The following is a 26,949-nucleotide window of genomic DNA, read 5'->3' on the forward strand; positions in this document are numbered from 1 at the left end:
GAACCTCAAATAACACACTGCTAAACTTGTTGCTGGACTGAAATGTTGTTAACAGCCTTATCTAGTGGGAGATGTCCCTACCCATCGCTGGGGGGCTGGAAGTAGGTGATTTTTAAGGTCCCTTCCAACCCAAACCATTCTATGATTCCATGACATGCAGCAGTGAGAGGAGGGACAGGGAACTTGCTTGTCTGGAGACAGGCAGGATCAGCTTGCTCTGTGCAGAGTCTGCCTGTAGTATATTTTTTCCCTCCATTCTGATCTTTCCTCCAGCTGCCCAATATGTAAGATGAGAAATGGACAGGATTGTTCAACCTTCTTGCAGAGCAGGGAAGGAGAAAAAAAATAAAAATAAAATGAAGAAGTTGTTCCAGACAGTATGACTGGCCCTTTCAGTGCTCTTTTAGGGCAATTAAAGGTAAAGCTTGCCTGGGAAGACTTTTTAATCAGCACTTTATAGTTGGTGAACGCCGAAAAACTGAATCATTCTGCAAGACTTTCTCTGCAGCAGCTCTGTCTTGGGCTCTTGTTCTTTGGCTTTCCTCCATCAAAGTACTTGATGGACATTATCTAGAGACATTGGCATTGTTGCTTCACTCCCCTCCTCAGACCATATTTTTCCCAGTTCACAGAGTAAAACTAGTATTTTGAAACCACTCTAGCAGCATAAAAAATGGTTGATTGACTCAAATTCCCCAACTATCACACTACAGACAAGCAAGGCTTGCTTTGCTGGGCTCAAAGATCTCTTTTACCTCTTATGTGAGATGAATTTACTCATTTGGGTATCTCTTGCCTTGAATTTTTTTACCTACTTGTTTGGGTAAAGCCAGGCTCCTTTGAGGTGTTTATTAGTCAAGTTCCCAGCTGCAGTGGATGGCAGGGACTAATGCATCTGTGTCAGCTGGGGATTCAACATCAAATTTCAAAGCAAATATTGAATGGAAATTTCTCCACCCTACCCACTGTAAAGATGAGAACAAACACCATGCCTTCCTCTGCAGCCTGTTTTTTAAATTGACCCAGACTTGAGCGAGGCCGGAATATGTCTTTCTACTGAGATTAAACATTTATTTGAATTTGTTTTTTCCCAAATTAAAAAGTGACAAATAGGGAATTGGATGCAGAAATACAATTAGCCATGACTTAGGTCTCTTAAGGTACAGGTGGGCCAATGGGCTGCAGTGCTTACATGGAAATGTGACAAAGTAGCAGAAAAAACTTACTGTGTGACAATGTGAGGCACCTAAATAACACAAAATGTTAGTAATGTTTGGTATTCATTTCCAAGCTGCCCCATTGGGTGATGCAGTCAGAAGTGCACCTGGCAGGTGGTGGGAAATGATGGTTTTATTGTGGAAATAGTGATTGTCTTCCTGTTAGTAACTTTCATTCAAACATGCTCTTCTTGAGTTTTGAGGTCCTGAGAGACAGGCACTATATGAAACCAAATGTATTGTTTTCATATAATGGTCTCTGAGCCATTGTGGTGTCAATAAGCATCACCTATCAACTGGACATTAATAGTTTTTCCAACTAAAAGGTGAATTCATCGAGATCTTAAAAGGCTTGGCTAAGGCCATCAGTGAAAAGGTAAGGCTTTCCAGTCACCCTTCTCACTCACTCTTTGAATGACCTTAAGGTCTTTCCCAACCTAAAGGATTCTGTGATTCTCAGTGGCTTGTATCATCCTCTTGTGGTTTAAACCCAGCTGGCAACTAAGCATCACTCACTCACTCGCCCTGGTAGGATGAAGGAAGAGAACTGGAAGAGTAAAATTTAGGAAACTTGTAGATTGAGATGAAGACAGTTTAATAGGTAAAGCAAAAGCCACACACGCAAGCAAAGCAAAACAAGGATTTCATTCATTACTTCATATCGGCAGGCAAGTGTTCAACTGTCTACAGGAAAGCAGGGCTCCATCTTGCGCAATGGTTACTTGGGAAGACAAATGCTCTAACTCCAAATGTCCCCTTTTCCTTCTTCTTACCTCAGCTTTATATGCTGAGGATGATGTCATATGATATGGAATATCCCCTTGGTCACTTAGGGTCAACTGTCCCACCTGTGTTCCTTTCCAGCTTCTGCACCCCCAGGCTGCTTGCTGGTGGGGTGGGCTGAGAAGCAGAAAAGGCCTTGACTCTGTGTGAGCACTGCTCAGTGGTAACACAAACATCCCTGTATTATCATCCCTGTTTCCAGCACAAATATAAGCCATAACCCCATACTAGCTGCTATGAAGAAAACGTCAACCCAGTCAAAACCAGCACATCTCATCCTCTGCCTTCCAAAGTGTGTCAGACATTTTCTCCCTTGGTTCAGTAATCACTTAGAGGAAGTTGTAGAAATAAAATATCCTGTGCTTCTTCAGAGCAGTCCCATGTCTGTTAATGGGTGTGTAGTGGAGGCTGTCTTTCCTTTTTCCTCGATTATCAAGCATTGCAGGGTCATGATGGTACCCAAGGGTGCCAGCATAATAGACTTTTGTAGGTAAATAAGCAGGAAAGAGGTGGGGTGATAAAATAAAAGCAGTATTCTGTTGGCTTACTAGATGATTTAACTTTTAATTAGAAGGAGATTGCTAGACCTTCGTGCTTTTTTTAATCCGGTGGCCAGAGTTTACGCTTCCATTGTTTAAATGTAATTTCTGTATGCTGTTTGCATTAAACTTTTTCTTTCTAATTTTCTGAAATACTGTTTATGTTCTATATGAATCTTTGGAAGATGGAGATACGGCCACCACTGTCTTCTGTGCGAGCAACTGTGTCTTCTGATTCAGAGCTACTGTATACTGAAGCCAGTAATGATTCACTCTCACAGCAGTGGTGTGAGCAGTCTCAGCTTTTACATGCCATCTGTGTGAGTGAGCTGAATCTGCAGAAATGGGACCCTGTACACATGGCTTTTCCTCTGTTCATGGATGAAAATATTAAAGCAAATCCGTATGGTCCATGAGATGTTTTCTGTGTCGGGATGGGAGTAAAACTGCCTGTCAAACCAAGCTGTTCTCTCCGATGAAAGGGGCCTGTTTTTAAACACTCCTTTCCATAGTATTTTGCATGCCAGCCATGTGTGTTTTCTCATCTGACATCTCATTGAGATCCTTGGCTTCAGTACTGCAGGAGGGAAGGGTGTGCTGGGAAGGAAATAATCTCTCAATATGTACACAAGCACGTGTGCACACACATGGTACTAAATCAATCTTAACTGAATTTAGATTCTTTAGGAGTATGAAATAAAATTAATCTGGCTGAGCCAGGTTTAATTACTTGCCTTTTGTTTGGATTTTCTGTTTTCACCTGAAGATATTGGGAAGCAATGCTCGGAGCTATTATTAGATACAAAGGTGGAGACAGAGGGCAAAGGGTTCATTTACAATTCCTACAGCAGAGCATTGAATTTTAAAGCTAAAAGGCAAGTTGATGAGCAGCATGAAAATAAAGATTCATCCGCTTAGCTTACTGAGTATTTCTCAAGGTTCGTGCTGAGCTGGGGAGCCAGCCATTCTCACAGCTGTGAAATCCACTGGCAAGACGAACCAGAAAATTCATTCATTCATTCATTCATTCATTCATTCATTTATTTATTTATTTATCTATCTATCTGTTTTGAAAGCACTTACCTTGCAGGGAGAAGCTTGAAAACATAAACTGTTATAAAGTCATGAGTAGTTGCCTTCCAGTACTTCAAGGGTGCCTACAGGAAAGATAGAGAAGGGGTCTTTATCAAAGAGTCAGTGATACGACAAAGGTAATGGTTTTAAGCTGAAAGAGGGGTGATTTAGAGTAGATATTAGGAAGAAATTTTTCACTGTGAGGATGGTAAGGCACTGAAAAAGGTTGCCCAGAGAAGTCATAGATGCCTCATCCCTGGAGGTGTTGAAGACCAGGTTAGATGAGGCTTTGAGCAGCCTGATCCAGTGAGAGGTGTCCCTGCCCATGGCAGTGGGGTTGGAACTGGGCGTTCTTTAAGATCCCTTCCAGCACAAACCATTCTATGACCTGATTTTCATACATTCATTTGATAAATTAATTTCAAAGGAATCAATTGGGCTTCACTTCTGTGCCAGAAGGATAGGAAGCATAAAGATTATACACACACATGGGCAGACGCACATATTTTTCTGTTTTGAAAAATTCAAATGAGTTAATCCCAGATAATGGGATACCATTATAGTCAGTACTTCACCTCTATGATCTTAGGGCAATGCTGCAAGAAGCAATTTGATCATGTTAGGCAGGAGAGCCCATAGCATTCGCGTGTAATATTGCAAAAGAAATCTATAGCCAAACAGGTTTTCTAGCCCTTTCCTCAAATGCATTCATGATTATAACTTCAGAATCACAGATTGGCTGATCTTGGCAGGCACCTCTGGAGATCATCTGGTCCAGCCTCCTGCTCAAGCTGGGCCATCTAGAGCTGGTTGCCCAGGACTGCGTCCAGACGGCTTTTGAATATCTGCAAGGATGGAGACTCCACAATGTTGCCAGGCAACCTGCTTTTCTTGATGTTCAGGGGGAACTTCCCGAGTCAGGCACTGAAAAGAGCCTGCCTCTTTGCACCCTCCCTTCGTGTGTTTATACGCATTGATGAGATGCCCCACTGAGGCTTCTGTTCTCTAGGCTGAACAGTCCCACAAGCTCTCTCAGCCTTTCCTCATAGGAGAGATACTCCAGTCCCTTCATCCTCTTCATGGCCCTTCACTGGACTTTCTCCAGTATGTCCATGTCTTTCTTGTACTGAGGAGGCCAGAACTGGACTTGGCACTCCAAGCATGGCCTTACCAGTGCTCTTAGTGTCAAAAACTAGGCATCTCCTTTGGAAAGGAAAGTTTTGGCACACGGGCTGTTCCAACTGCTGGTTTTGGCTAGCTGCAGCTTGAGCACTGCAGAGTTTCTTGGTGCTTGATCTGCCAAGCCTCTTGTATCTAGAACTTGGTGCTGCATTTCATAGAATCATAGAATCATAGAATGGTTTGGGTTGGAAGAGAACCTTAGAGATGATCCATTTCCAACACCCCTGCCATAGACAGGGACACCCTCCATTGGATCAGGTTTCTCAATGCCTCTTCCAACCGGGCCTTGAACACGCCCAGGGATGGGGCATCCGTGACTTCTCTGGGAAACCTGTGCTGGTGCCTCACCACCCTCACAGAAAAAAAAAAAGTCTTCCTACTATCTAATTGAAATCTCCTCTCTTTCAGCTTAAAGGTATTACCCCTCATCCTATCACTGCACTCCCAGATAAATAGACCCCTGGAAATACTAGAAGGGTGCTCTAAGTTCTCTCTGGAGCCTTCTCTTCTGCAGGCTGAACAAGCCCAACTCTCTCAGCCTATCCTCACATCAGAAGTGCTTCAGGCCTCTGATCATCTTCATGGCCCCACTCTGGACTTGCTCTAACGGATTTGAGGAAGGTTTTAATCTGGGTCACTCAACTTTGCTGACTTGACCTCCAGAATAAATGTGCCTTACTGAACTTGTTTCTTCTTTGGTACTAGTTTAGTTTTTTTTTTTTTCCAGTTACTGCACTGAGGCTTGTTCAGTTTGCCGGGCTAAAGGGCATGAAGAGAACATGCATTGTTTTGTAGGTTTTTTTATGACAACAAAACAAATAGGTTAAAAAAAACCCCAAAAAAACGCTTTTTTGTAAAATATGGGTTTTTACCTACAAAAGTTCCCAAAGAATAAAAAAATGTGTCTTGTCTTGAAGAGGGGATGTTATTAATGTAAATCCAATGCTGTCGACAGAGGAATAATACACAGAATGTCATAAGGCAAATGACCGAGGAGGAGCTGGAGTGATCAAAATGCCTCATGGGCACATAAGATTGTGGGGATAGGTATTTATACAGAGGATCCTTTCTTACATATGCCCAGGGCTTTCTGTTATCTCTGAACATGAACCCACGGTGAAATAGAAATGTTCCTGTATTAACAGTGCATCAGAGATAACCCTCATCTGAAAAACACAGTAATGCTGCACAACTGGGAACTCTCTCAGAGCAGGGAATTGGACTAGCAGTTTCATAGTGTGTTGGTAATGAAACATTTTAGTTCTGTATAAGCAAATGGGCAAGGTTAGTGGACACATTACTCTGGCTGTCATTGTCCCAGCAGTAACCAATTTAGAGGCTTTATATTTTCTGCTATCCTAGTAAGGGGAAAAAAAATTAGTAAGTTAAAAATAGAAATCCCAGAATGAATTAAAGCACGAAGAGTGAACAAGCTCGCAATACTACTGTATAATTCTAAAATCCCTTTTTTCCTTATTATTAGGACATATGTATATGTATTACATTGAAAATTCTGGCAATGTCTGTCCTGCTCCAAAAGGTCACCTCTGTACAGGAGGATTTATTCTGGCTGCAATGTGAATATGGACATCTGGTTCTGGATCTATCTAGCTACCATTTGTATTGAAGATTCCTGTCCATATTTCCCTTCATCTGATGCCGTTGATTTGAAGGAGAAGGATGAGGAATCGTTTATGGCTTTGGCCTTCAGGGGAGGAGGTTAAAATAAAATCTTCTGGTGCTTGTTCATAGAGTCTAATTGGGGTTTTTTCATAGCTCTTTCAGCAGCTGATGACAGGTATCAGACCTTCGTGAACTGGTTCTTACAAGTAGTTTCTCTGCAATGCAACCCTATACAACACTGCAACATATTTTCTTTCCTAAGGTTAACAGTCATGCACTCTCTGTTTCCTTTAGGTTATTTATTCCTGTTAAGTTTCCTATCAAGATTAATACAATTTCTAAAGCAGGAGTCTCAACTTAATGTGGAACTGTTTTCTTGATTTACAGATATCCTTGTTGATGGAAAGCTTTGCGACTGTGATATTGTGGTGAACTGCAAAGTTGGGGACCTCGTACCGTTGGAGGTGAAGCTGACCAACTGGAGCAAACACAGCGTAGGGCCCTTCGCTCTCACTGTGACACCATACCAAGATTACCAAAATGGGGTACACAATTATGAGCTGCAAGACGTTATAACTTTTGTGGGATCCAATACCTTCTACATCGATTCGGTAAGTCTTGGTATCATAGAATCATAGAAAGGTTTGGGTTGGAAGGGACCTTAAAGATCATCCAGTTCCAACTCCCCTGTCATGGGCTATCGTAATTCTAAATGATAAGCATTTGCAGAAAAGGGTTTTATTATTCAATTGTGCGTTTTAAGGCAGAATACCTTTTGGAAAGCACCGCAATTATGGCAGCTGCTGCTAGAGGTGCTGGTATATTTGGCAGTATAGAATCGTCTCTCAAGTGGTTTAAGACTGTAATTTCCTGTCATGTAAACTACTAGTAAACTATCAGAGACAGTAGCTTTCTATCAGAGACAGTAGCTATTTTCCAGATCTGCCTAGATGTGAATGGGTAATCTAGATAAAAAGTTCACTACCATACAGCTAGTCCCTTGAGCCATCTAGTGCAGCCTGCAGTAGTAGATTGTAAGTAACTTTTTCTCTGTAGTTTGTAAGAAGTATTCCCCAGACTGAGCCAAGGAGCTCAGCAAATCAGTTTTAGTCAGGTCCTGAAGAAATGCAGAAGACTGCAAAAAGAAGATGCTAAACATTAATGACCAATATGATGAGCTGGTTCATTTCCTAGTCACTTAGTATAGTCTTCGAAAACGATAAAATATTTTCGATATTTTCTCGACAAAGAAAACATGCTTGGAATGAGACAAAAAAAAGGTCCCTTTTTAGAACAATTGAGATTTTGATGTTTCTCTCAAATTCTTTCTAGAAAGTTAAACTCTAGGATATTTTTTGCTTCTAAGACAAGACATTGAAAATACAGATAAAACTACTCTCTCCTGCATCCTTCCCCAGCCCCACCCAGAAACCATAAAAAAACAGGAATGAAAACATATGGACAGTACTGCAGAGTAGAATAAGCATTATTTCTGGTAACTTATAAAATAAACATGAAGAAGAGAGTGATTGTTTGGGATAGGTCTTAGGACCTTTGCTTAGGTCAGCTCTTCAGATAGCTAATGAAATGTACCTGTCAAAACTGAATATTTAAGTGAACCTCAGTAAGAAAGAAATTAAAGGTTAACCACAGGGGTAGCCACCATGCATATTTTTCAATTAAGCATCATGGGAAGAAAATATTTCAAAAAAGCTAATGAGCATCAAATACACCATCAGCTTGAATTTTGATGGGGGCTAACTATAGCCTTAGCTGAATAATTTAAATGTGTCAACAGAAATAATGAAGAGATAGCTTTCTTTGAGTCCCTTTCTGACAATGTGGATTTTTTTAATCAGAGTGACAGTGTTTGGATGCCCAGCTGCTGAAGGGCCTGACCCTCCAGGCTAATGAGGAAAAAAGAAGGTGTCAGCAGGATGCATTCTTACCTTCTGACTGAGTCTCATACAGGGCAAAAAGTCAGAAGGTCACATCTCTTCTGGCTGCCCAGGCAGCCTTCTCAAACATTATGGTCTGCGCCTTTTGCCCCATCATTCAATATTATGACATTTCTTCTGTAAACACAGTTCCTGATAATTTAAAAATAGAGATGCTTTCTGGTATTTGTCCTCCTTTTCATCCAAAAAGGTGAAATGAAGAAAATGTCAGCTCTTTGACAACAAGTGTTGTATTTCATAGTGTGTAGTATCGATACTTGTCCTACACGGGCTCCTAGAGAAAATGCTTAGTCATATGTCTTTGAGGAACAGAGCCCTGATCATGGAAGAAAATTCTTCAAGCAGTGTATCTAATGCTGTCAGAGGCTTTTTCATCCTCCCTAACAGCTAATTGAGTAATGGAAAAAGAGATTTCAGAAAGCCACACCTATTTTGAGGACAAGAAGAAAGTCCTGGTTTGTGCATTTGATGCTTCAGGGAAGGAACATACTCAGGACTGTGTTTATGCTCTGAGTTTGTAAACTCAGACAAACACTAGTTAAGAAGCTCATAGATGGGTGAGATGAAAGAAATTCAGTTTCTCTTTTTGGAGAAGCTTTATGGAAGCTGAGCCACTGGACCCAATTCTCTGCTTGTGTAACTCAGTGCTGCTCTATTGAAGCTATTAAACAACTGCCCATTATTTTTCTAAACTGAGGTCACAGGCGCATGATTTATTTGATCATTTAATGGAGGTGATTGAGATGCTACCATTGCCCAGCTGCTTTTTCTGCCCCTCTGAGGGAGATGCTCTCCTCTTCCCCTGCAGACCCAGTGAGAGGAATGGTGTGAGCATTTGTTTCTGTGCAAAGTTGGCCAGTTTAGCGAAAACTACATTCGTCAGCAGTTTAAGCTAATTGGGCTGACTTTACACTGATACTGGCAAGGAGGAAGTGACATGATTTATTGCACTGCTGAGCTGGGTGGGAGGAAAGATAGAGAACTAGCGTATGGTTTAACATATCGGTAGTGTATGGTCAAGAACAAGTGGGAGCATCAGGTGTTACAGCAAGAGAAGGTACTTCTCATGTCCTGAAAATCTGGTGTGTTGTCATGCCAATGCAGGAATCAACATTATTGGTGCTAAATTGAATGTGTTTTCTTTGGGGAAAAAAAAATCCAGACCCAAATCCCTTCTGCTTTCCTAAATGTTAATGTCATGCTAAGCCTGATACTCAGCAAATCACAATTATTTTTGCTTCCAGACTATAAAGTTCCCAAACAGTTTCTGCTGCTGCCTGGAAGATAGGGCTATATACAGGAATTTTCAGCATGCACATGCTGCCTCACAATACGAATATAAGTTGTTTAAAGGGTAAAAGTCATATGATTTTGTATTTCTTCTTCTTGTGGCTCGAAGTCCAGGTTAGGTGATTTATCTTCGAAGTAATGTAATGAGTGCTTATTCACCTTTTTGTGCTCTTACTTCAATTCAATGCAGCAGTCTGGCTTTGTGTCACAAAGCCTCTGCTGGGATATACTACTTTAAAAAGCAAATTCTTTCACTGAAAATTTTAAAGGATATTGAGATATTTCCATTCATTTAAAATTAAGTGGCGTCTTTGTTTTTAAGCACAGGTTCTAATTTGGTTAACCTTACCTTTCTATGTCTGTATTTAACAGAAAAATGACTTCAGTTATCCTTGAGATACTAGACGTTTTTGTTCAATGTGAAACATGAGACTTTGTGGTGGATCCTCACCCTTTAAAATACATTGCATTGATTTATTTTTTTCTCACTTCACAACCTGAAGTTTAGCTTTAGCCACATTATTAAAAATTCTCAGTTCTCACCGATTTTTTTTTTTAACTAATTAGTTGATCAGGCAGAGTTGCTTCTTACCAAATTAAAAACAGAATAATCTTCTTCTATGGAGATTCCTGTAACTACCAGTAATTGATTTTTCTTTGTGAGCCTGCTTTTGCCATTACTATTCTCACGCAGGTTTTGTTTTCCCTGCATGTGTTATCATGCACTAGCTCAAATGACTGATAGTGGGAGATGAGGAGAAATTCATTAATAGATGGTCATTTTGAATAAGCCCAGAATCTTTGATGAACATTTGCTCACTTCTGGCAGGTCCTCTGTGGCCCATCTGGAACAAATTAGTTTTCCTGGCACTATTTTACTTGCACTGTAAACTCTTTGGGGCAGCGAACAGTAGTTGGCTCTAGCCCTAATCTCCAACTGAGCTCCCTAAGTACTACAGCAGTATAAATAAGTAGTAATTAGTTCTAAGCAATCGCAGTCCCACATGGTAGCCTGAATCAGGGAAGGATTAGGATGGAGCTAGAAACTTATTTTTTCTTCTATCTCAGTGGAACAGAGGAGTAATGTGGGTATTTTTCCTTGATTTCTCAGTCATGGTTTTCTAGGGTAGAAGCTTTCCATCTTTGGTCTCCATGTAAAGGATTTGGTGGCGTTTTAGTAAACACTTTTTTGACTCTGACTCAATTCAACAAGCATGTGTTCAACAGCATCCCAGATTGGCACACATATAAATGCATATCTAGAGTGTGCTGCTAGATCGAAAGACAATATAAATTTGGTCTGGATCAGGCATGAGCATTGATCTTCATGTTTCTTGCAGGTTAGCTGGATTGTGCATTGCAATCAGTGTTGTGGTGTGTACTGTCAGCTAAGGCTTGAAACATCTGATTTGTGTACACATCTGAACAAGTCACCCTGAACTCCCTTCGCAGGCAGTGGAGAGTGAGTCATCGGGGTCGATGAAATTTAGGGGATATTTTTCCTCATTCTACATTTGATCAGATGAATCTTTGTGTTGAACACCTGGCTCAGATGTGGTCATCCACTTTACAGACATTTGGTTAGATTTAGTTCCAGACTGAGACATCTAAATGAGTAGGTGTTACCGTGGATGATGGCCAGCTAAGCTCCTATTAGTGAATGAAGATGTAGTCTGCAGCTAGTAGAGCCTGGCTGACACTAACATAGACACCAGGGGTGAGATTCAGTTACCTAAATTTAGGTGTCTACCATCACTTAAGTGTTGTGGGTATCCCTCCTGGCTTCCAGCTACTGCCAAACATCCTGTAATCATCCTGTAAATCCTGCCAGGCCTGTGCAGATGCCTGTGTGCCTTACATCATCTCAAATGTCATTTTCTATGTTTCAGCAACCGTATCCTGACTCTATAGGCTGGCCAGGTAAACCGTTGTGTGTTTGCTCACTGACTGCATTGGTTAGTTGTTTCCTTGCTGTAGTAGGAGCTTGGATACCTAGTGTGCAGAGAGACACCTAAATTTTGGAGGTTTAACCTCAGAATTAGTCCTGTGCCCAGAGGAGGGTCACAAAGGTGATCAGAGGGCTGGGCCACCTCTGCTAAATGGGCAGACTGAGACAGTTGGAGCTGTTCAGCCTGGAGAAGAAGAGGCTCCAGGGAGACTTTATAATGGCTCTCCAGTACCTGAAGGGGCTACAGGAAAGCTGGGGAGGGACTTTGTACAAGGGCATGTAGTGACAGGATGAGGGGGAATGGCTTTAAATTGGAAGGGGGAAGATTTAGATTAGACAGGAAGAAATTCTTCACAATGAGGGTGGTGAGGCACTGGCAGAGGTTGCCCAAGGAAGTTGTAGATGCCCCATTCCTGGAGGTGTTCAAGGCCAGGTTGGATGGGCCCTTGGATGGCCTGATCTAGTGGGAGTTGTCTCTGCCCATGGCAGGGGACTTGGAGCTGGATGATCTTTAAGGTCCCTTCCAGACCAAACCATTCTATAATTCTATGATTCTATGATTCTATGATTTTATGATTCTATACCAGTTGAGTGAGATCTGGCCCTCTACTGACCTGACTGCTGCTGGTGTACTTACAGTCTTCTGGGAATGTTTGCAGGCAGACCCAGTAGAAGTAGCCTTATTTTCCAAGCTAAGTACTATTTTGGGAGACACCTCTTGTAACTTCTGCAGAGACACTTGCTTCTCAACAGTACAAAGGTTTCAAGCTACTCTTGCTTCTCTGTTTCTTCCCCAAACCACGAGGATTGATTAGAGTAATGGTTGTTCAAGTGGTCGTACAGATGTGGAGAGTCCCCAAACTATGAACGTTGTTGTTTGATCTGTGCATACTGCACCCAGGGAGATCAGCTGCAAACACAACTGGGCACATACCTACCTCTCTGGCTTTTCACACTTTCAGTGAAGAAAGAGCTGAGTGATTCAGAGACTTGTGCTGTAAGGCAGAAGGAATGAGCAACCTTGTAGGCAGAACTTCAAATGAGTGAAAAGACGGTGTTTATTCTGATGTGCCTGAAGCTGGTTTCCTGCTTGTCAAGGTCTATGATGTGTGCTGTGACAGATATTTCTTCATGGTGCATCTAGATTTGGAAAAATGCATGGCAGGCTTGAAAAGGGTATGGGTCCTGAGGAGGCTTCATGTGCTGTTCTCTTCCACTCATCACTTGCATTAGTGCCTGCCTCTGTCTTCCTCTGAATGCAAGTACACATCATTTCCAGTGAGGTGGAAACAAGTCAGGCAGCCCCCGGAGAAGGGAAGGAAGCAAGAGGGTTCTGCATGTCCAGACGCAAAGCCAGAGGGCAAGAACTCGTACCCAGCAAGGAGGGGAGATGCCAAGGACAAGGGTCAGGAGAACAGCTGTGGCTGCTCTGATCACTCACGTGGATGATACGATGCTGATCTAAGTTTGCTGTAGGTCAGCAAAAGTGCTCAGCACCAAAGCCAAAGGGAGCCTGGGCTCTGCCAGCTCCGTGAGTGTTGTTGCTTATGAACAGCCAGGCCTCTGTGCAGAAGCATCACATTAGGGAGGTTCAGCAAAGTCTCCCCAGGGGACTGTACGGGGTACATGTCTGCTGGCTAAAGGACACAGCAATGAAGGTCCAGAAAGATCTAGAACAGGAGAAAACCCTCCCACACCCCTGGAAACCTTTTCTAGTGTTTTTTCTCCCCTTTCACCCCTGTCTTGGTCTGGTCACCATCTTTATTCTTACCTTCTTATGGCACAGTGCCCTTCAGCGAGGGGTGTCCCTAGACACTTTCCCAGTTGTGAATGTCCCAGTTTACCAGATGACCAAATTTTTTTATAGTGGGTTAGATTTGTGATAAACTGTCTTGGAGCCTTAGCATCATCCCTTCACTGCTTCAGTGGGTAATGTCCTGTTGGTTCTCAGCAATATCCCTTTCAAAGATTTCCTCCCCATGAATTCAGTCAAGTCCAGCACATCTGGACAGCTCAGTGCTTCTGGATCCAGCGCCTGAGTTTCTGTTGTGGTTGGGCTTGGGTTTTGGTTTGGCTGACGAGTGGTATTGCATGCGGTCATTTGGAAACAACACTGGACTCTGTAACACGATGTACATTGAGGTGTTTGGAAAGGAAAAGCCAATTACCAATGAGTATTCAAGTAAAACAAGAAAATATGTGGGCACAATTCTACCCCTGAAAGTAGGGATGACCTCATGAGTATACGTTGAGTTGATGGTTTTGGGATCCAGAGAGCAGAAGGGAACTCGTACAATGGTCTAAGCTGAGGGAAAAGCAATATTGAGAAGCATCAAGTGCCTTTTATTTGGTCTTTTCTGCTGGGATGAAGTTGCCTTTTGACAATTTTTTGAATGAATTCCATCCAATGGAATGGCTTTGTGCTTATTCTGTGTTTTGCATCTGCAGCAATTTTACCCCAATTCTAGGCACCCTGAAACTGGATTTAACATCTTATGGCAGCAGGTATTAATTCAAACATTAACACGTGGTGAACTGTCGTGGAATTGCTAATTTAGAAATTATTTGAGTGTCTTGCTGAAATGATGGACTGAGATATATTATTTGTTGTAAAGATATGGATTGTAAATGGTTTTATGATGAAGAGATGTAGAAACAGCGTGAACTCTATTTAATTTGGACAAGTTAAATCAGCGTGGCTACTTTTCATGGGATGTTTCTGGCTAAACTTAATTATTTCAATGATAGTGAATATTAAAGATTCCTGATTAGAATTTGCAGTCAGATTGTGTCTGAATAATAAGTGGGGATGAATGTAGTTATTGCTAAGTTGTTAAATGATGTTTAACCATCTGTTTAACATGAGTTCAGAGACATGATTTAGACATTTAATATAGATGTTGATAAATGCAGTCTATGGAAAGATTTTGGGTGACCTCTGCCTTTAACTAACTCTGCGCTGGAATCAGTGACTCCTGAAGATCTGTATTCTGGTTTGAGCTGTGCCACAGCTTTGCTGCGTGAGAGAATAATCCAGGATTTAATTTTCAGTGCTCCTGTTTTACCATTTCTAGAACAGGGACAAGAAGACAATGTGAATCTAGAGTACTTTGAGAGCATTTGAAGGAGCTACTGAGTTATCTTGTTTTTCTGCTGTTTTAATTATACTGATTTTCACTTTTTCTTTACCAGGTGAAGCCCACCAAAGACTCTGTGTACTTTGGAGCACTTCTTTTTCTCTACACAGGGGATTTCTACCTGAATATCAAATTCCATGAAGACAACTGCAGCAGGGAGCTGCCTCTCTCCTGGTTCTGTCTTCCTAGTGTTCACATCCGTGCTATGGAGCCTGCAATCCAAACTAAGCTGTAAATGTACTGTGTGCTATTTGATTAACCACAGTGCACAGAAATGCTTGGCACATCCTCTGCTTGATCCCAGCTTGTTTCTGTCCAACCCCAGGCCACAGTCTCTACTTTGGAGGAACAGCTGAACACTTTCTGAATTGGCTGATAGTCATTTGAGCAGCTGCTTTAGCTAATTTCAGAGAGAGAGAGAGAGAGAGAGAGACAGAAAGATTATAACTATGCTAGAGCTTTCCTCTGTTTCCAAAAATCCTTTGAAACTGCTAATATATGCTTTATATTTTCATATACCCTATTGATGTCAGTGGGTTTGAAAGGGTCTTGAGGGCTGAATTTCACCATGTGTTTTAAGGTCTCAGTTCCAGCTTGAACAATCCCATTTTAGCATTTTTCAACAAAAGTTGTATATGTCTATGAAATTCTCCCTGGCTTATACTGGACCCATGGCATGTGTCCTTGAGATGTAGTTCTCCTTCAGACTTGTCCTGAGGTTTGTTCCTGTTCATTTTTCTGCTGTTTGGTGTCTTTGGTAGTAAATAGCAGTACTGATGCTTTTTTTTTCCTGTGTTACTGAAAGTAAGAATAGCAAATGTGCCTCCAGTTATTCTCTTCCTCCCCTGAGCCCAGTGTCACTTGCTCCTGGTAAAGTCATTGCCTTTTAGTTTGGTAGAAATGAAAGACAGCAGTGAAGAGCTAAAGAGTTTTGTACTTGAGAAAAGGAATAAGCCAACTTTTGGGTTGCCTAAGGCTTGGCTGTGAATTTGGGCTTTCACAGTTCTGTTTTAGACAATCACAATTACTTGAAACGTTTGCAGACACTTAACAAGCCACCAAAATTAATCAGCTGGTCATCAGTATAACTTTGCATGAGTTTTTGCAAACTCTTCTGATCAGATTTTTCATGCTAGTAGGCTGGGCTTGAATATGTGTTTTTTTCTTCCTTCTTTTTGTTAGAATGATTAGATTTAATTATTAGGCAATTAAGACCATGGAATTCCTGACCGTAAAAGTAGTTTATAAATGTACCGAAAATTTAGCCTGTTCTCTCTCAGAATAATACTTTTGTATAAAGAGACCTGAATTTACCCCATGTAAAGCAGGGAGATATCTTAGCTTTATGATTAATATATTATTTCATGGATCATATGTTTCAAAGCTGTCTCAATCTTTTCTTAAATTTGCAGCCTGCAGCTCTTAAACTTGGTGGCAATATACTCTTGGGGGTGGATGCATCAAGGTGCAGCAGGGGCAGTCCAGTTATTTTCAGTTAGCTCTATATGTGCCACATCCACATGAACAACCTATTTGCAGATGTTTGGTTTGTTTATATTTCATCCAGATCTGGGCACATCACTTCGCACCTGACCTGGTCCATCCTGCTTGTGCTGTAGAGCACTACCCAGGTAGCTCATTCTGGCTCTCTGCACCATGCCCAGTTGTACTTTTAGATGTGACTAGTGTTTTTCATAGAAATGACAGTGCTCAAAATTCATTGCATGCTTGCAAATGAATTTAATATAGTCATCCTAAATATATTTCAAATTTGAGGAAACTATAGCTATAGCATGATAGCTATATTTCTAATGTATGCTAGGTATTATCTCTAAAAAACTGTATTGTGGCAATGTTAACAGTGTTTGCTCTTGAGCTGTGACTCTGTATACAGCTGTGAATGCCAGAGTGGAAATCTTCAGTCTTGAACTGATGGAAATCTGTAGTCGACTGAAGATTTACTTGCAATGATGCACTGTTCTGTCAGCTGTGAGCACACAATGTCTAGTAAGAAAACTGTTTCTCAGACTTACATGGTAGTTCTAGGTGAAAGACACCTGTTGAAAAGGGGTCCAACCAGCCAAGATGAGCATATTTTTTGAGTTAATGGAGCTTGATTGACCACTTTGTGCCATGAGGACGAATTCTCTGTCACTAGATAGGCATATACACAGAAAAATAAGGTCCTGTGAGAAAAGGAATTAAACCAGTTAATCTCCATAAAAGCTTGCTTTTGACATGTGTGTCTGTACTGTGTTACACAACACTGTTGCAGTGAAATCCAAATTGGGTTTTACTCAATATTCCCATCAGGTAATCTGCAGATGCTAGGAATACAGCTAGGCTTTTAAGGACCACATTGCATTTGAAACAAAAATATTGTGAAGCAGATGCTGTTGCAGTCAGGATACTTCAGCTTATCCAGCTAAGGGATAATTTCCTAGTTTATTTTTGAGAGTGTTCTCTGTAAAGATATTGTTCTGTGAAGCCTATACTGGGATGCAACACTCCTGTACCCTTTACTTACAAAGGAGCCCGATCCACAGCCTGCTGAAGGTATTGGAATGGGAACAGGTCTTATTATAAGAAAAGCAAGCTGTGTATTTCCTAGATTTCCAATATGCCATTATAAATCTGTCATATATGCTCATAAATACAAGTTCTTATGTGTGAACTGACCCTTAATGTTCTATCGGTTCATTATATAGTAGGCCACTCTGTCCCTTGTCAACTTTGATGCTTAGTTGCTTTTGGCATTTATAGTATCTTTCCCAATTTTCTCACACTTCTACTTGTCTTGGTAAGAGAGATGAAACACAAGAAATTCTTCCTTCTGGGGATCATTTGTGACTTGTCTAGAAGGAGAATATTTAAGTGTCAGTGTAATTTGCAGAAGGGTGAGGAGAAGGTACTTGAAATGAGAATACTGCATCACTGGGATAGCTGTCAGGATTGGTCCTTGCAGTGCTTCAAAAAAAGGGGTGATACTTTTCTGATTTGCTGTCCTTTTCTGGAACTGAAAACTTGTTTTTATTTCTCCAAAAGAGCCAACTATTATTTTAAACATGATGAGCCAAACTGCATTGTTACACAGATGTAAATCTGATATGATCCCACTTGGCTGAATTAAATCATTCCTAATTTAAATCACCATTGCTGAGAGCAGGTGTTGGTCCAATATATGTATGCATTGGAGAAGCATAAGTTGTGTAAATTTAACTGTCTGAATAAATACTTATCTTGTGTTATTTACACATCTGCCTGTCTCTTCTGTCTGTAATTCTTGATAATATTCTTGTGTGATTTTACTGCTGATAAAAACATATCTCTTGATACTGCATTCTGTCTCTGAAGGAATCTATTTGACCCTTTAACTGAAATTTCAGCTTTATTCAAACTTTCTCTTCCTAGATGAATTCAGAGCTGTAGAAAGATGTATGGTCCATAGTGTGGTTCCCGTGTCAGTGTCCATTAACTATCAGCTGAACGGAGAGAGATGCACTCACCTAAAAGGCTCTACTTATGCCTCGGTAGCCTAATATTGACAATGAGGGTGGTGAAACACTGGAACAGGTTGCCCAAAGAGGTGGTAGATGCCTCATCCCTGGAAACATTGAAAGTCAGGTTGGACAGGGCTTTGAGTAACCTGATCTGGTTGAAGATGTCCTACTCACTACAAGGAGGTTGGACTAGATGACCTCTAAAGGTCCTTTCCAACCCAAACCATTCTATGATTCTAGGTTTCCATGATCCACTCCATCCTCAACAGAAACAGCTCAAAGGCTGGAAGGAGGACCACTTGTGGAGGTGGCATATCTGGGAAGACGGACAAGAAGCACTTGTTTTGTGTGCTCCATCTGATGTCCTGCCTTGTTGGAGCTCCTTCGGTCCTGTGCTTGGGTTCCCATCTAAAAGCAGCAGCACTCTCCCTTCCTTGGATTTTCTGGCTGCTTTCCTGGGTATGATGACTTTGTCTCTCACTGAAATGGGGCTATGCATCCATCCTTCTTACACAGGTAAGGCTTACACTAGAGCAGTGCTGTCTGCCAACTCTCTGGGATGTTAAGCATGTATTGTAGAGCTCTAGGGCTGCAATTCAGCTGACTGAGCACAGGTTGGATCTCAAGGCTTCCCTACAGGTACAAGCTTTACAGGGGTTTGTAAACACTAATGCTTTTTTTCTTAATACAGGGGATGTGCAGATCTGGACAATTTCCATGTCCAGTGTTCAATGATATACTTCTGCAGGTTAGGCTGTTCTGAGGCTTAGGTCAGGGTCTTTTAGTTGTCCAGCATCTTTTTAGCTCTTGGTTTCTCATCTCTCTCTTCCTCACCTCATCCTTCCCGCTACCTCTTCCACTCACTGCTTTTCTGCTTTTCTTCAGTTGGTACCAACAGAAAGGATCAACATATGCCTTTCGTTCTCTCCCTCCTTCCTCTGCATCATCATTAGACCTCTCTTAACACTTTGGTCGTCTGCTGGAGAAAAAAAACATGTTTCAAAACAGATTTCAATTGCTAAACTGGAGTTTGACTCTCATGTCCTCTCTTAGAAGCATCTTCAGATGTTTCAGTTGAACAAGAACTTGTCTATTTTATTACCATCTGGTGTTACTTCTTGGAGTGATACTTAGGCTACAACATTCACAATGCATCAATTCCATTACACTAGCAGGACTTGTGCTGCATGTAGATGACATGTCATTAAACATTTATTGATTACTTATTGTTCCTGTGTTCCTGATACAGAAAGATGTTAAGCATCTTAATAGTCCCAATGATCACAGGCAATTCAGACATCTGCCTGGGGAACTTGCTAAACCTGTGTCTAGATGCGCAGTCTGCATCTGAACCTGCAAATCTGAGTTTGAGACCCGTGTCCCATTAAGTTGCATGGGCCATCACCACTGGCCACCAGAAACCCTGGTATGAGGAGAAGACATCTCATCAAAATCTGGCACTCATTTTAACACGCGAGGGACAGATGTGTACAAGTCTGAGAGTGCAGATCCTTCCAGGCCAGGATGTGCTTGAAGGCATAAATCATATGCATAAACTTGCTTGGGAAATCATGTTCCACCCAAAGACTGTGCTCAGTAGGTGAGACAGAGCTCAGCCACCTCCTGCTTGCAGTTACTCTTCCAAGTGTTCCTCTTTCAAGGGATGGTACCAGCACAGACTGCGCTGATATCTTCTCAGTCTTCTCCCCGTCTCCAGATCCACTGGAAAACCCTCCAAGAACAGCTCAGAAATTACTTTGCGTAAGGAAAGGCAATTATTAGCAGTGAGGAAACACAGCACCACCTTTGTGACAAGGGAGAGCTGGATCTTCTGAGGAGAAGAATTCCTTACAGCCCAATGTACTCTGACATCATGACTGAAGAAGTGCGATTTCAGTCCCTTTTCAGCATGCATTCTGTTTGAACAACACAACGTAACCATTGCCAGAAAGAAATCAGGCCAACTATTGAAACAGTTTAACAATGAGCATCTCGTTCATGGCTATGAGCACCCCTCACAGACACATTTACAGTGCTCTTCGAGGCAGCACAGGGGTAAATAAGCAGTGGGATGGAGGGAGGGTAGAAATGCAGAGAGAAATAATACAGGGCTACAACCAGAGGTACTTCTGCAAGGTGCTCAAAGTTAACTGAGATGAATCAAGGCCAAATGGGTTATGCAAGTGCCACGATGCTAAAAATAGGTTACGCTGTATATTAAGATTTCATTTATAAATTGTTTATAAAGCATTCATAAATGTTAGATGTAGTAAGCACGTTATGCACATGAACACTTTGTGTTCTAACATTATCGATGGCTCTATATGCGGCAGCTGTAGGTATTATAGATGGTTAAGTCACAGCTCTAGAGATCAACAGTTCAATAGCAATATACAATAAATGATTCATCAATCACTTAAACATGTATTATGCATTTATGTGTTCTTTATAAATGGAACCTTAATATGAAGTATGACCTTAAGAAGCGTGAAACAGGGAGCTTTTGCCCTTTCATTTTTTTTTTTCTTTCTAAAAAATAATATTAAAATACCTCTCAAATCACTGGTAAATAATGACTGCGCTTTCCTTCACCTCTGGCTTGAAAGAGGCCACAGGCTCCTGGGAAATAAAAAGGGTTCATGGAATGAGTGCAGTGTTTAGATATGCTCCTCTCTGCCTGCAAATATGTTTTGTGTCAGTTGAGAGTATGGGCTCCAGGGATGCAGAAGGATGTCACCCCAGAAGGGTGTCACTGTGCCAGCCAGGCTGTTTGCAGATCCCTGGAGGAAGGAGAAGAGCAAATGTGTCATGAGTGTGAAGTAAGTAAAGAGCAGAGCTGAAGACCCATGAAATGAGCCTTGAACAAGATAATTTAATTTATTATAATAAACCCTACAGCCAGCTGTAGGCCTTTGCATACATGGAAAATACCACCAGGGAAGGTGCCACCAGAGAAGACGCCACGATTGCAGACCCCCAGCACAAGGCAGGCCAGATAAGAATTTTCTCCTTCCCCACCAGGCATCTGCAATGTGAAAAAAAGCCCAGAAGAAGGTGTAAAGGTGTAAAGCCTGCGCATCCCATCACAACTCTCACTTGTTTGGAGAGCTGAGCCCCTCCAGACTCTTCTTATTAGTGGAAGAGATACAAGATACTCCTGTCTTTCTCCACCTGGATGAAGTTCTGGCTAGGGCTGTGTTTTTACAAGTCTCTTGAGAAAGGCATTGTAGAGACCTGATCCAGGTCTGTAGTATTTGAATTGTATATAGTTATTATCTACTTCCATGTGGTGTCAGAACAAAGCCGTTGGACAATGAGCACTTACATTTAGCACAGAAGTGGGACAAAATATATGCAAATGCTTTGGGATATTATTTTCAATACAAATATTGGGTAAATTTACCAAATTTTCCTTTTTGTTTAGCTCTCCAAATGTTGCTGCTGTTGGTTTCAATATGAAATCTTGTCCTTTAAAGCTTGTGGTCAGTCGGCATCGAGGGCTTGGGGTCACACAAACTCTGTTAAGAGAAACAATGAGAGAGATCAGTGTTATATTAATACAAGCCTTTCTATTTAAAACTAGAAGGTATGAACAGGAGCCACATGATGAGCTGCTGTGACTTACAGGGCAGTTGTCTGTGCTCCCCCGGAAATGCACAGGGAAAAAGGGGCTCTATGAGGGAAGAATCCAGCCATCTTTAAGCAAACAACTACACCACCTCAGAGAAGTTTTTTTTCCAACCCAAAATGCCTGGTTTTTGCCAGTGGATATGAAGAGAGGCCAAGGTGAGTAGCTGAGATGTAGTCATCCACTTCTGAAATCACTGCATATGGATGACATAAATCCCCTTGTCCTGTCCCATCAAACACAGACGAAGTTAGCTAATGTGTTCAAAAGTTTAAAAGGAGCCAGGGAGGTACCTCTGTATGCTAACAACATAAGCACAGAAGACTCATTTATTTGGAGATGGGGTAGAGTAAACCCCCCCATCCAAGGCACAGCTCCACCGGGGCCAGGTTGTATGTGGGCTCTTCAGCACTGCTGTGCTACAAATACTGGGAGTGTGGCTCATTCCCAGTATTTTTCCTTTTTGCTGTGTGCACCATCGGCCAGGTGTGTGGTGACCTTCCGGGTGAACAGGACATCATGAGACATGTCAGCAAGGAGCCATGTGATGGGGAAATACAAGTCTCTTGGGGACAACCAGTGTAAAATATCCCGGGAAAAGAGGACAACCTGCTGTCATTTTATCTTGACTTTGTGCAATGCCACTCGGATGGGGCTCTCAGCTGAGAGGCATTTTGAGCTGTTACTGAATGAACATGATCATATTTTCCCTCTCCCTTTTCCCCACACCCCTTGCTGCACTGTAGATAAGGCACAGTGTTTTGGCAGCTGGGAGATGATGCTCTGTCTGTTTGCACATATAGGATGCTAATGGAAATATGCCTCTGCTCATTGTCTTGGGGATATTGGCTGTTTCTTTCAGCGGCAATCTAAAGAGCAATGGTGCTGGGCATAGATCACAGACCAGGCAGACATCTGCATTAGAAACTAAAAAATCCCCTGTATCAGCCTTGCTTACCACTGTTGCTGCTCTAAGCTCTGCAGTACAGCTTGGCTCCAAACATCTTTACGTCCCCCAAACTCTCTGAGTTTTCAATTTCAGGGTTTTGTTTGTTTTTTTTTCTGGCAGCAGATTTATTCATTTTGTAATCCTTTGTTCTTTGTGTCACTTCAACGAGACTGTACCATTTTGTCCGCCTGACCTAACCCTCACTTTCTGAGTTTGCAGTGGTCAGAAAGAGTCCTGAAGTCTGTGCTGTGGATTAAGTCTTCTCTGTTTTCAAGTGCATCCTTCACCTGCTCAAGGCTTGTCCACCCTCTGCCCTGCTCTGCTGCTTGCCTTATTTCAAGGTTAGGCACTGGGAGGAGAACAAGAGCCTGGCTGGGCTCTGCCTTCAGGCCTGACATAGTTGGTTTGAATTAGTCTATGATATTGTTGTCCTTCCTTCCCTTATTTATCAATCCTCCCACTGGCTCCTAACCAACACATAGGCAAGACTCTGGTTTCTGGTGACCTTAGTGCATTGGAGAAGAGGGAGGAGGAAAGGAGATGTAGTATTACCTTACTATTTCCTGCAAAATCCTTGTTTTGTTGCTTAGTGACAACATCTCTACACGCAATCCCAGTGCCACATGTAAAATACTGGGTGTGAAGCGCTGCCATGCATCGAGAAGTTAAGCTTCACTAAATGCCATGTCTCCATGCTCTCTGCTGGTGATACGACTCCCAGCTCCTTTTCCAAACGCTGAAGGGCATAGAAGATCCTAGCACTGCAGGCTGGCACAGGCCCTCCCCAGCTCCATGGCAGTGTGGTGCTTCGCCAAAGCACTGGTGGTATTTTCAATCTCACTGTTGTATTTGGGACATCCTGAATATTGCTGGTCTTCAGATGGGTGGGATCTGGGGGCATATCCAGGCTGCTTAGTAGGACGTTCACCAGACTGCCCTGCAGAGCCCAGGAGTTTGAGACAACTGCCTCACACACGTGTAGACACGGCCTCACTTAGCTCAACCTGGAGTTTATTTTTACTCCACAATCTTTCCCAGGAGCAACTACTTCAGCAGCTCTATTTCTCACTTCCACTTGAAGTCACGAAGACAACTCCTAACAGTTTTCAAGCTTCCATCTTGGTGATACTATAATTCGCATTAAAAGAGGAGGCCCTGGATCTAATGATGGACCTGCGGCAACAGCTGCAGTGTGTACCAACCCCAATGACTTGAGCAAGGGAATGTATTGCCCTGCCATATGCCCTTCCCTCACCTTTTGCACCTTGTGCCCCTGGGCCTAAGAAAAATGATAGGGAGGAGAGAGGAGAGGAGAGGAGAGGAGAGGAGAGGAGAGGAGAGGAGAGGAGAGGAGAGGAGAGGAGAGGAGAGGAGAGGAGAGGAGAGGAGAGGAGAGGAGAGGAGAGGAGAGGAGAGGAGAGGAGAGGAGAGGAGAGGAGAGGAGAGGAGAGGAGAGGAGAGGAGAGGAGAGGAGAGGAGGAATATTTCAGCTGGAAGGGACATACAATGATCATGTAGTCCAACTGCCTGACTCCTTCAGGACTGACAAAAAGTTAAAGCATATTTTTAAGGCACTATCCAAATGCCTCTTAAACACTGATAGGCAAGGGGCATCGACAACATCTCTAGGAAGCCTGTTCCAGTACTTGACCACTCTCTCAGTAAAGAAGTGTCCCACTGATCCCAAAGCCAAGCAATGTGAACTGGCAACAATCAATGAATTGGGATTGGACCACCTGCTCTGTAGCAGATAGTGGCAGTGAGAAGTGGACTGAGTTTTCTGTGCCTCCACAGCATCTTCTGTCTAATATGAACAATTAGTGGCCACTCGTTTGTCATGCTGACAAAGCAAACCTGGGAGTCACAAATCTGGCCTCTGTCTTGTGACCCATATTATTACTGGTAACTGGACATGTGAGATAAATAAGCCTAAACCAAACTAGTGGCAAAATGTCCCAGCTGTATCAGAGAGAAATGCTCAGGGACGGATGCCTGATTCAACGGAAATCAAGCAACTGCTGTATGAAAATGCATATTTCATGGGCTACCTGTAACTGACAATGCACCGAGTACGTTTTGGACGGACTGCCCTGCTAGTAAACTCTGCCTAATCAACTCTGGGGACTGAAGTGGTTGCAGCAGCCTTGGCTACACCAACACAATATTCCATTCTTGTCTAGTTTGATATCATTTCATACAAGGCAGAACACTCTCAGCTGAAAGCTGTGTTGCTATTATAACAAAAGAAAGACCTCCTCTCATTTTAGATGAAGTCTCCATTTGCATTAAGAATGCCCAGGGGATACAGATACATGAACATGCTTTATCCAAGGGAAATGTTAGTTCCTGGCAAGCCCCAGTTCATCTATCAGAAAAAAAAACCCACATAAAAAGCCAAGTCAGGGCTGTAGCAACACAGTCGAATTTTTTTTTTTTCTGCCATGCTGGGAAGAAACCTGCACATGCGATGGTGCACAGGAGAGCTGTAACAGCAAGCACATACCTCTGGAATGGATTTACAGATAATAAGAAATCATCCTAATGTGACTGTTGAAAGTGCAAGGGATCCAGTAATAGTTATCACAGGTACACTTTCATTAACTCCCTTTAATTTAAAAGCTCAGTGTTTGCAGCAATCTTTTATAGGCAAGAAAAAGTCAAATCCAATAAAAAAAAAAGATCCCGCTGAAGTGCAGTGTTGCTGCTTCCTTCAGGAGCTGTGCAGCACAGCCTGAAATCCATGTGCAAAGATCTCTCCAGCTGGGTCCTACAGCCCTTCTATGGGCTGTGCGGGCACTGCCAGATGTGGTGTCACTAAAACACCCTGTATCATCCACTACACCCTTAACTCTTTACAGCAGGGACCCATGCTCACTGCATGGGGCTTGGGTGGGACCTTTCCAGTGAATGAAACACAAGTGACAGCATTTATCACATCACCACAGCTGCAGCTTTCCCTTGTTCTCCCAGTGAGATCGCAAGCACAGTCCAGGATTGCAGCAACAACGTTCCTCCATCCAGGAATAACCCATGTTCATATCTATTTGGGGAAAAAAAAGATAGAAAGAAGGAAGAAAATGGATGTTTTAAGATACAAACTTACTATAGTTCTGTTACAAAAACACTGAATTATATAATCAGGATGCAATGTAAACTCCTGAAAGTTAATAAACTATTTGACCTACCCGATACAGTAAATGCACAAATCAATAAATGCTCCACAGAAATCGAGGATTTCAAACAAAAGCCGATAGTTTATGAAGCTTTACAAAGGCTTGTAGTGATAGGGACTAGGAGCAATGGGTGTAAACTGAAGAGGGGCGGATTTAAGCTAGACATTAGGAAGAATTTTTCACCATGACAGTGGTGAGGCACTGGCACAGGTTGCCCAGGGAAGTTGTGGATGCCCCATCCCTGGAGGTGTTCAAGGCCAGATTGGATGGAGCCTTGTGCAGCCTGGTCTGGTGGGATATGTCTCTGCCCATAGCAGAGGGGTTGGAACTAGATGATCTTTAAGGTCCCTTCCAACCCAAACTATTCTATGATTCTATGATTCTATGATTCTAAGCTTGTGATCACTGAGTGGAAGGATACAGACCATTACTTCAACACCACATTGCGCCCCTTTTCTCCTCCACTCCCGTCCCTCCACTCCGCAGAGGTTACACTTAGTGCTGGCATAAGAAAGGAGAAAAGCTGACCCAACTACGTGTTGGTTGACTTTACAATAGCTTGCTGAGCTCTGCTCCTGGGTTTTCTGCAAACAATTAGGCTTTATGGAAGTGTTCATGCATATTCAGGCATTTCAGAGTATAAACGCTGGGAAGGCTGCAGGAAATTTGGGTGCAGTAATGGAGTGTTCCCGTGGCTGCAATAGGAAATGCCTTTATTTGCAGAAGCAGGATGGAGGGGTGGGGGCACAGAAAGGAAAAATAGTTTGGTTTAGGAAAGGTTTATTAAAGGAAAATAACCCAGCTGTTAGATGCTATCTGTGTTGTGAATCGTACACATTTCCAGCTCAGCTTTGATGGAGGACTGATAGTAGTACCCTGCTCTGCAGGGAGTGTGGTGTAACAGTGTGGTGATCTCTGAGGAGAGTGGGAGGGTTTAGGTATAGCTAT

The 26,949-nt window shown here is 42.3% G+C and overlaps 1 protein-coding gene and 1 long non-coding RNA gene across 4 annotated transcripts in view; one reads left to right on the forward strand and one right to left on the reverse strand.

Moving 5' to 3' along the window:
- The window catches only part of TRAPPC9 (trafficking protein particle complex subunit 9), a 536,040-nt gene extending 515,911 nt beyond the window's left edge, over positions 1-20,129 (forward strand). For all 3 annotated transcript variants that reach the window (XM_054059308.1, XM_054059310.1, XM_054059309.1), the window contains 2 exons: positions 6,806-7,029; positions 14,807-20,129. In XM_054059308.1, the coding sequence (XP_053915283.1) occupies positions 6,806-7,029; positions 14,807-14,986 (404 nt within the window). In that variant the 3' untranslated portion in view covers positions 14,987-20,129. The remainder of the gene's footprint in view (positions 1-6,805; positions 7,030-14,806) is intronic.
- An 822-nt stretch (positions 20,130-20,951) lies between these two features.
- Positions 20,952-25,868, reverse strand: LOC128851443 (uncharacterized). Its single transcript, XR_008448829.1, has 3 exons — positions 25,769-25,868; positions 21,655-21,769; positions 20,952-21,276 (listed from the first exon to the last, which is right to left on the reverse strand). It is a non-coding gene; the product is annotated as an uncharacterized LOC128851443 (long non-coding RNA).
- Between the last annotated feature and the right edge of the window lie 1,081 nt (positions 25,869-26,949).

This window comes from Cuculus canorus, chromosome 2 (genome assembly GCF_017976375.1).
Source record: "Cuculus canorus isolate bCucCan1 chromosome 2, bCucCan1.pri, whole genome shotgun sequence".
NCBI classification, from domain to species: Eukaryota; Metazoa; Chordata; class Aves; order Cuculiformes; family Cuculidae; genus Cuculus; species Cuculus canorus.